Raw genomic sequence first — 9,719 nt, forward strand, 5'->3', positions numbered from 1 at the left:
ACTCCAGAAGTCAACCAATTTTCAGACGATCTTTTCCAGGTAAGTGAGGAGACCTAAGTCAACTACTTACCAAGGGAATAACCCTGTTTGTTTGTGCATTTGTTTGCTAGTAAACAAGAGTAGGTGAAAGCCCTAAAATGAATAAACTTAAAAGTTAAGGCTTCGGCCACTCTTGCTTGAAAACTTAGTTCGGGTACGCCCGTTAGGTTCAAATGCTAACTTGAACCAGCTTTGTTGTTGCTTTGTTGTTGATAGATCCCTCTGCTAACCATAGAGTTTGGCTAGATCGGAGGTGACAGGAGAGCATGTTAGACTCTCGGATTCGAGCCGAGGGTAGAAGTACCGGGAGTCACGTCCTGAGTCTTCAATCTAAAACACTTAACGAGCATGAAAGGGAAACCATAATTCTTTCGGGATTTATCCCGAGACGCTCTCATGTTTGTAATTAGTTGTATACTCTATAAGCTAGAGTATCCAAACAATAAATAATGTTGTCGGTGGTACCCATGAGTTCCGACTCGTGTTGAGGACTAAGACGGTCCTGATGGCGCTGAGTACTCCACGGGAGCTGCTGAGAGCACCCCGTTCTAGCAATGGGAAAGGTCGCCCCGGCGAGCCCATTTGCTGTGTCATGACGACACGTAGCGCCGGCGCCCAAATGAAGATGGTACCACTAGTGGATCCCAGACAGTCTTAAAACACTTAAGCTACTGATGACTACTGCTCGAAGTCTGAGGTTGGCTTCTTGTCATTCCAAGGGTTGTAGCAGGGGATGTTTTATAACCTTGTGGAATGGCAAGTGATAGCGTAGAGCGAGGCCCCGCGTTAGGCATGCTCTTGAATCATATGTATCTGCATTCTGCATTCTTGTATATTTGTTTGCACGTCACATGGCATTAGTCGTTTTACTTTATAGATAGACTCCCACTTACTGAGTCAATCGACTCATAGTTTTATGACCCTTGGTAATGTAGATAAGGGAAAAGCTGGTAAGCGGGACACGAGATTGAAGACCGAGACCGAGCGCGTATTGCCTTGACCTATGGGCTATGGGGTTTCTTAATCGGGGGTTATTGTCTTCTGTTGAAACGTTCCGAAACATATTTGTATAGGAGTCGCTATAAGACTCTAAGTTATAAAAGCGAAAAATTTCCCCGAATTTTCGCAAACTATTTTATTATATAATCTTATGAGATATTATGCTTAATTAATGTGTTTATATTATGAGTTATGTATAGATTTGAGTTGATCAGTCGCGGTTCGTGGGCGAGCTGTCGCTCGCGGGTCGTGACACTACGGTATCGATCAACACAAGATTGAAGACCCGAAGATCCAAGGAGCAATGAGTCACTGAGGAATCCGAATGCTTGAAGATCCGAAGATCCAAGGAGCTGCCAAGGAATCCAAAGGCTTGGAGATCTAAAGATCAAAGGAGCAAGGAGCATCCGAGATCTGAAGATCCCTGGAAGCTTTACACAAGAAACAAGGAGATCCAAAAGCTAGGAGCGTAGAGGATCTGTAGCTGAGCCGTAATGTATATAACTAAATCCTCTTATGGTTTTTGTTGATTATGTTGCTTCAACATTACATCTATTGTCATTGAATAATTTTGAGTATCCTGGTAATTAATGTTTACGTTAAAGATTAGCGATTGTTCATGTATTCTTCTATTCCGCACCAGTAAACATATTGTTAGGGTTAAGAGATTGGTTACCCGATAAGAAGTATTGAAACGATTGATCGTGTTCAATACATGGGAACCGCAAATAACCTAGAGAAGTAATTTACCCATCAAATGGCAATGGAGCGATCGTTCGTGTCCGATACTAACAACCTTAGGCTCCCCAACAATTGGTATTAAAGAGATTGTTCGTGTCTGATACCACATTATTTCCCAATAGATCCATCCATGGCGGCTCCGCCTGGACGCTCTCCATCGACATCGAGCACGATCGGAGACGATGCTAGGTCATCCCTCTCTCCCTCATCCGTGTCCTCGCGGAGATTCACCCACTCCAGCGACCTATCTGATTTAGATCCGGCCGATCTCCCTTTCCTGGAAGATGAAGCCCTCACGATCAACCTGATCAACTCGCTTCACTCCATCTCTGACGTCGGCGACCGGAGAAGCAATTTTCTTCGCTCGATCTGGAGTCTAGGGACGAGGATCGTCACTATCGCCGAGGAAGAGGGGATCTGGACTTCTCCGGCGACAGAGAGTCCTTTGTCACTGGATTACGAGTGTGTGTAAGGTGATTTAGGGTTTACTTCGAGGCGATCGACGAAAGCTTTCTGAGAACAAGCAACGAGAGGCTGATTTCAGAACACGCCGCGAGACGCGCCATTGTGGACCTAACCGCGCTCTCGTATGAGGAGTTGATGGAGAAGAGATAGACGGTCTAGAGGTGGGAAGGAAAATCAGATCGGCGAGATTTTCTCTGGCGGCGTTCAACGACGACGAAGAATCGGAGAGAAAAGAATGGCGATTGATGTTGAACTATTTATTTTTAATAGAAGGGTAATTTTGGAACCTAAAATATTTTGGGCTATTTTCTTAACAAAAATGATACTTTGGCTATTATTTTAATTGCTTCCATGTTAAGTGGCTACTTATTAATAAATTTTTCTTTGCATGTTCAAAAGAGAGAGATGATGTTTTAAATTTTTATTAATATATATAGATATATATTATAGTATTTTGATTAACAAAAAGGTATTAATAACATATATTAAGAGTATATTGGTATATTTTATTTCAAACTCATTTATATGCTGACACGTATATAACTCTGTTAAAATAATAGACAGAAAGAGTAAAGTTAAAATATTTGTATAATTCGAAGAGAACGATTGTAAGGGAAAAAAAAGTAAAATAGAGTTTGTTACATGTGCTATAGTTCAGGGACAAAAATAAAATTTATCCAAATTAATAAGTTGGAGTATTAAGAGATCCTCTCTAGCAAAACGCTCTCTCCCAGAGAACCCTAAAGTTTTTTTTGCCGCCGCCCCTTTGGACTTCGGTTGTCGGCGCTGGAGCAATCTTGCGGCTCGGCTCCGACCCGGAGGGGAGGACGATACACTCTCTGCGTGCCTCCGCTCTTTCGGTGTCTCCCATTCTCTTCGGTCGGCGTCGTCATCGTCTCCGTCGTGGACCTTTCCCCCAGCGACCCTCTCCTTATCTCATTTCCTTCGCGTTGGTTTCTTTCTCTCACGCCGGCCTCCGATGTGGTCTCGCAGCTCTCCCGCCATTAGATCTGCATCCAGATACGCCGTCGCCTTGGTTCCTTGGCTGCGTCTACTCGTCCGTCAAGATCCTCTGCTTCATCCCCACATCTTCCCGGCTCCCCGCGTTTCCATCGTCGTCGCTTACTGGAGGTGCTCCGCGCCGTGGGTTCGAGCCGTTGAAGCTTGCCGAGTAACAGGTTGTTAGGGTCTTGGTTACGATTGGTTCATTGGGTGGTGTGTTATGTGTTTAATTTTGGTGTGTTATGAGACTCTCTTTCGAGGTCTTTTGCTCTTGTTTGTTCGGGTTTGCCTATCAACCATAGAGGTTTTTGTCAAAGAGCTGATGTTGTGCTCGATTAGTTGTGTGCATTGTTGGTTTTCCATTGTTGGATTCCAAGCCACATTTAAACCCCATGATCGCTTTCATATGTTCATATCGATGGGTTCGATTCAGTCCGAGATCATGTGTATCTCTGTATTGGGACTTTCAAAATCTGCATTAGTGATTGTAATCACTTCTTTCTAATGGAATTCTCGGTTTTTCCCTAAAAAAAAAGTTGGAGTATTGCTGGAAATATTTAATTTATTTACAAATCTAGTTTAATTATAACCAAGGAAAAAAATGCCGTTTTCGTTGCCGTTTCGAGCCTTCTGATTTACGGAAAATCGACAAGCCGATGGAAAACCGAACGGAAAAAATTGTGAAAAAAGGGCATTTGATTTGCCGTTTTGCATGGAAAACCGACTAGCCGATGGAAAACTGAACGGAAAAAATGTGGCAAAATATATTTAAAATATATACATGTAATTACATATATTTTTCAATTTTTAAATACATTATGTATATAATTTTTTTAATAGAAAATTGTATATATATATATAATATTTTATAAATATTTTATAAATTTGTCCTATTTTGTATGTAATGTTTTTTATATAATATTTTGTATGTAATATTTTCAAATAAAATAGAATCTTCACAAAATATTTCACAAAATATTTGAAGACTAAAATATATAATAATATTTTGTATGTAATACTTGATACATTGTATATAATATTTTTTATAATTTGTTTCTTAAAAAAAAAAAAAAAAGACACATTAAAAATGACAACAAAAAAAACGACAGTGAAAACGACAAAAAACGACAAAAACAAAAATCGGCGAAAAACGACGACGAAACGACATATTCAGCTTTCGACGGCCGTTTGACTCACCGGAAACGAATTTTTTGGTGAAAATCGTGGAAATTCCCCGGCATTTGATTTCTTGATTATAACGAAGAGACCGATACTAGTCGTAAACTTCATATTTTAATTTAATTTAATTTATTTTATTTTATTTTATTTTATTAATATAAATACATAATTTTAAACCTTCGAGACCCCTCTTTTCTTTATCTCGTAGAAAAACCCTAATTCCTCGCAACCGCCAAAACCTCCACGGAAACTCGAGCTCGTCAAAGGAAAAATGGCGAAATCAATGAGATCGAAGAAATTGAAACGGCTGAGAGCTATTAGGAGAGAGATGATTGAGCCTTATTACGAGAATAAAGATGCCGCCAAGCTCGTTGCCCAGGAAGCCGCCATGAACGCACCTAAGCTTGCCGTCAAGCCTTCGCCTGACTCCGCTATGGACGTCACCATTCCGGTAGCGAACGCGAGTGCTATGGGTATTGTTTAACTCGAATTCTTAAGTTTTGTTTTCTGTTTTTTGTTGTTGTTCTGATTCTGATTTTACATATGTTTATCTCTAACTATCGGTGCTAGTTTTTTAGGTTTTTAAGATTCTATAGGAAGATTTCTGAGTTAAGTAGCAAATCAGTGCTCGAGTTACAGCTGACGTTGTTATGTGTATAGATTTCTGAAGCTATAACAGGTTTTCCAAAGTAGATAAAAAAAATGATACGACTTGATTCGAAAAACTAGAGAAAATTATACTAGAATTTGGGCGTTTTGTTTCAAGTGAAAATAATTTGGTGGTATTTGCTCTTATCTTTTATAGATAATTATTTTTTCCGTACTTTAACATAGGCTAGCTATGCATTTGGCACTGCTGATAATCTTGGAATGTATTTTCGTCCCTTGAATAATTTTTTTTTGTAAACTAATATTGAGTTAGAAAATAATCAATTTCTCCTATAACTAAACTTAGCTTTGATTGATACCATCGACATGGGTTGTCCCGTTGCCCCTTGATTTTTTTTTTTAATTACCTTGGCTTGGGCAATGTTCTGTTTTGAGTTCAACCCTTTGGAGTTTTCACATTGCTGTCTAGCTCATATTCTGAATCCAGTCTTTGTGTATATATCTGTATATAGTATATCTTGTCATCAATGTTACAACAGAAACTAGCTACAGTGGGATTTTTTTTTTCCTTTTCACAAAATGTCTACCACTCAGTGTGGTGAATGAGCAATAGGCTCAGGTCTTATACTTGCCCTTAGATTGTTGCGTAAAGGAAAGAAACCAAGGTTTTCTATGATAGAACTAGCTGCCCTTTACAAACGCTCTTTTGTTTGGACGTTATAACCACAACATTGCAGTAGGCTATTGGTCTTGAAATAGCCCACTAGCTTGCCTAGAACTAAGATGTTTAGAATGCAAATTTACGTTCCTTTGAAAAACATATAGTAGCGAGAAGCCGGTTAGTAAACCTTTTTCATCACCTGGCTTGAAAAAAAAAATTGTTCTTTTCATAGAACCGCTTTGAAGTGAATGTGTGGTAAGTTTGATAGAAGTAACACGTCAGGTTCTTTCAGATTCCCGTGGGGTATAAGATTTTAAGGCAAAATATATATTCCTATACAGCTGTTTGTTTCTACTGCTACGGCCAGAAAATATATCACACGTTTGTTTCTCCTGTGGAGTTCATTGTTGTTAGTACAGGATCCCAAGTGTTTGTAGCTTTTTTCTGTGCAATTTTCTTGTACTTGGGTTGATTGACAACTTGATAAACTTATGGTGCTTGAATGACTTGTTGTGATAGATGTTGAGGCAGTTGGTGGAGACAAGAGCGCTCTCGGTGGTGTTGGAAAACAGTCTAAAAGGCAGTTCAAGGTGGGCAAGAGGAAGCGTGGGAAGGGAAAAGGCAAGGGCAAGGTCAAGAGACGTCACATTTAACTCCTCAGGCGCACATCTTTTTTCAAGCTGTTATATAGATATACTTTTTATTTTACCTAGTGTTTGTTGCCATGAGATTTGAGATGTTATGATGAATGCTTTTGCCATTGCCAACGACAATTTTCTGCAGCTTTTATCCATTACTAATGTATTGTTTGTTTGAAGGTCACTCTCATTACCAAAACTAAGTAATTTCCGAGTGTTTTTTTTTTTTAAAGAATAAATCGAAGGAAAGCTAACAGAGGAAAAATGAAATGGCGATATTTTAATAAGATTTTTTCTTTTGCACAGAATTAATAAGATATTTATAGCGCGCGCGAATCAAAGGTCAAAGCGTGTTTATGAACTTGGGACTCATGATTATTGAGCTCAGTTGGGTTAAAATAATGAGGTTTAAAATTTAATTAATGTCGTGAAAACGACATAATCTGTTTTGTATTAGCAATGTTGAACATCGTCATAAAGAAGACACGTGGCAGGGAGAGAGGGAGGTTAAAAAAAAGAAGACAAAAACGCGTGTCGACGATCGCTATATATATATACTATAATAAAAGTATAAACAAAAACACAGAGACAGAATTAATATCGTAGTTGATTAGAAGAAGCAAGAATGGGGAAGAGTGAGAGAGAGAAGTGGATGTTGGGGATGGGTTATTGGGTTCAAGGAATGAGGTGTCTTCCATGGATGGGAGTGAGTTTCTTCCTGAAAGACACGCTGGCAGTGGACCCCTCAACTCTCCAGCTTCTTCTCAACTCAGCCAACCTTCCAATGCTCGCTAAGCCTCTCTTTGCTCTTCTCTCGGCTTCCAATCTCAATTCTCGTCTCCTCTTCATCTCTTTCGCCGGTACGTAATTCAATCACTCTCCTTATGTATCTTCATTTTCTTAGCTTAATCTTTTACTTTACCTAGCTACGCGATATTCTCATTTGGACTCGTCGCCCAATTATGCTTCTATATTACTCTAGTTTGCAAAAGTAGTTCTAACATATTCTTTAACTTTTTGTAAAGAAAGCGCGCACTTGGAATCTTTCTTTTTTTCTTCGTACGTCTGTCCTCACTTTCTCTACCATCTTTCTAACCTTTCTGTTGATTTTCTTTGTGACGCGACACAGTAGTTATCATGTAGTATGCATTATATTAGTTAATCTCCTGAATGCAGAGAGAAAAAAAAATGGAAGGAATAATTGATGATCGAAAATTAGGCATCTTAAAGATTTATTTTGATTTGAAGTGAATTCGGGTTGTCAAAATTTAGGACTCAACTTTTTCATTGGGAGTCGACATCGTTAGAAAATAATTTCTGATTTATGGTATAGAATTTTTTCTTTTCTTTTAATCAAACTATATATTATGTTTAGTTACCGGATATAATACTTGGTCCAAACATATTTTTACAAATATAATTTGAAGTATGATCATCATGGATGTGAAAATTCTGGTAAATTTTTCAATAATAAATTAAATTCAATCATGATCGAGTAGTTAAGTATTTTGGCGTGTGCATTAATCAACTACATTGAATAAATCATTATTTAATATTTTTTATATCAATTGCTGTCGACATTTTAGTCGGTAATTTACTCTTTCATCTGTAAATAATATATCCCTCGGCAATCTAAATTTCCGTAAAATGGAAACATAGGCCAATGAAAAATCGATTTTAACCAACTTCAATAGCATAAAAATTTGCAGACTAAATTGTTTGATCCAAATAAATGATGCAGCTTTGTTACAGGCAGTGTCATGGTCGGCGATAGCGATCCCCGAGTATTCGAGCCTCTCACTGGCCACCATAGCCACGTGTCTCCTCGTCAGCAACGTCGGCGCATCGATAGCCGAGGTAGCCAACGACGCCATCGTCGCGGAGGCAAGCAAAGGAGAGCTTCAGTCCTTCGTGTGGACGGCTTCCTCGGCCGGCGGGGTCCTCGGAAACCTCCTCGGGGGACTCATTATCAACCGCGTCTCTCCGCAGAAAATCTTCCTCCTCTTCTCGATCCTCGCGTCGCTCCAATCCTCGATTGCCGCAGCAACGGCGCTCCGCGGGAGGACGAGCTCCTCCTCGAGGGTCGAGGGGTTCCCGAAACGGCTCTCGAAGCTCCAGCTGGCGCTGAGACAGCCGTCCGTTTCTCGCTCCATCGTTTGGTTCGCCGCGTCGACGGCCGTGATCCCGGCGCTGACGGGGACCGTGTTCTTCTACCAGACGCGGTTCCTCGGGATCGGCTGCTCGGCGCTGGGGGTTTCGAAGGTGGTGGGACAGGTGGCGATGGTGGCGTGGAGCGTGGGGTACGATCGGTGGCTGAGGCGGGTCCCGTCGAGGAGAGTGATCGTCGGAGTTCAGGCGGTGATGTCGGCGCTGATGGTGTCGGACGCGCTGTTCGTGAAGGGTTTTTACCGGAAGTTTGGGGTTCCCGACTCGGCTTATGTGGTGGTGGTGTCGGGTCTGTCGGAGGTTCTCTTCTCCGCGAAGATATTGCCGTTCAGCGTGGCCATGGCCAGGCTTTGCCCGCCGGGCTGCGAGGGCTCTGTGATGGCTGTGGTGAACTCTGCGGTGGCGCTTTCGCTCATCGTGAGCGGCTACCTCGGTGTGGCGCTCGCAGCGGCCATCGGAGTTGACTCTGGCGATGACTTCTCTGGGTTGCCGAAAGGGCTTCTCGTTCAGGCGGTTCTCACGCTTTTGCCGCTTTATTGGTCGTCCTGTATCCCCGACGATGACGATGATGACGATCGACATCATGTCTCATCGTCGGAAACATCCTCAAAACAAGATTGATTGATTTTGGTCAAGACTCAAAGAGTGCGCTAGCGAAAAGTGGTATTAGTTGGTGTAAAGTGTAGTGTAGCGTTTGTTGTTCAATGGAGAGTTCGTAGACACCTCTGTTTATGTTGAATATACAAATGCTTACTAGACCAACAATCTTCTATGTTGAAACGGGATATTGTATTACTTTTTGTGCATATCTTGCGGTTTATTATTTATGTTATTTTGCGAAAAAAATTAAATATGGATATTGGTATTGAGATTTAGGGGATGTACAGCATCGCATTTAGCTTGGCTTATGTGATGATTTCGGGCCAACTGAGCTTGATTTCTTCTTTGTCTTCAACGACCCCGCAGTGTATTATTGGAGACCCCTTTGTTCATTTTCTCCCACATTGACAAGACGACATAGACCATGACAATGAAACATCGTGTATATAGACAACTCACTAGGTTTTTGTACTTCTACTCTTTGTTATTAGGGAAAATTTAAAAAATTATCAATTTTTAATGATTGTTTTAGTGGAAGGTAATTTCGTTGTCCCCATGAAAGGCCCAATCAAGGCCCAATTGCACCTCCACGAGTTGCAAAAATGAAAGTCGTCAATGGT

At 40.7% G+C, this 9,719-nt stretch overlaps 2 protein-coding genes across 2 annotated transcripts; both read left to right on the plus strand.

The window, feature by feature from the left end:
• The first annotated feature begins 4,611 nt into the window (after positions 1-4,611).
• On the plus strand, positions 4,612-6,517 carry LOC149385164 (uncharacterized). Its single transcript, XM_089625927.1, has 2 exons — positions 4,612-4,898; positions 6,215-6,517. Exons 1-2 carry the CDS (start codon positions 4,697-4,699, stop codon positions 6,346-6,348), a joined length of 336 nt encoding a protein of 111 aa, XP_089482053.1. The 5' UTR covers positions 4,612-4,696; the 3' UTR covers positions 6,349-6,517.
• A 369-nt stretch (positions 6,518-6,886) lies between these two features.
• Positions 6,887-9,307, plus strand: LOC149385165 (Major facilitator superfamily protein). Its single transcript, XM_089625926.1, has 2 exons — positions 6,887-7,193; positions 8,075-9,307. Exons 1-2 carry the CDS (start codon positions 6,959-6,961, stop codon positions 9,118-9,120), a joined length of 1,281 nt encoding a protein of 426 aa, XP_089482052.1. The 5' UTR covers positions 6,887-6,958; the 3' UTR covers positions 9,121-9,307.
• The last annotated feature ends 412 nt before the right edge of the window (positions 9,308-9,719 follow it).

The sequence above is a fragment of the Urtica dioica genome, chromosome 9 (assembly GCF_054948205.1).
Source record: "Urtica dioica subsp. dioica isolate 48M chromosome 9, U.dioica_male_clone48M_v1_H2, whole genome shotgun sequence".
NCBI classification, from domain to species: domain Eukaryota; kingdom Viridiplantae; phylum Streptophyta; class Magnoliopsida; order Rosales; family Urticaceae; genus Urtica; species Urtica dioica.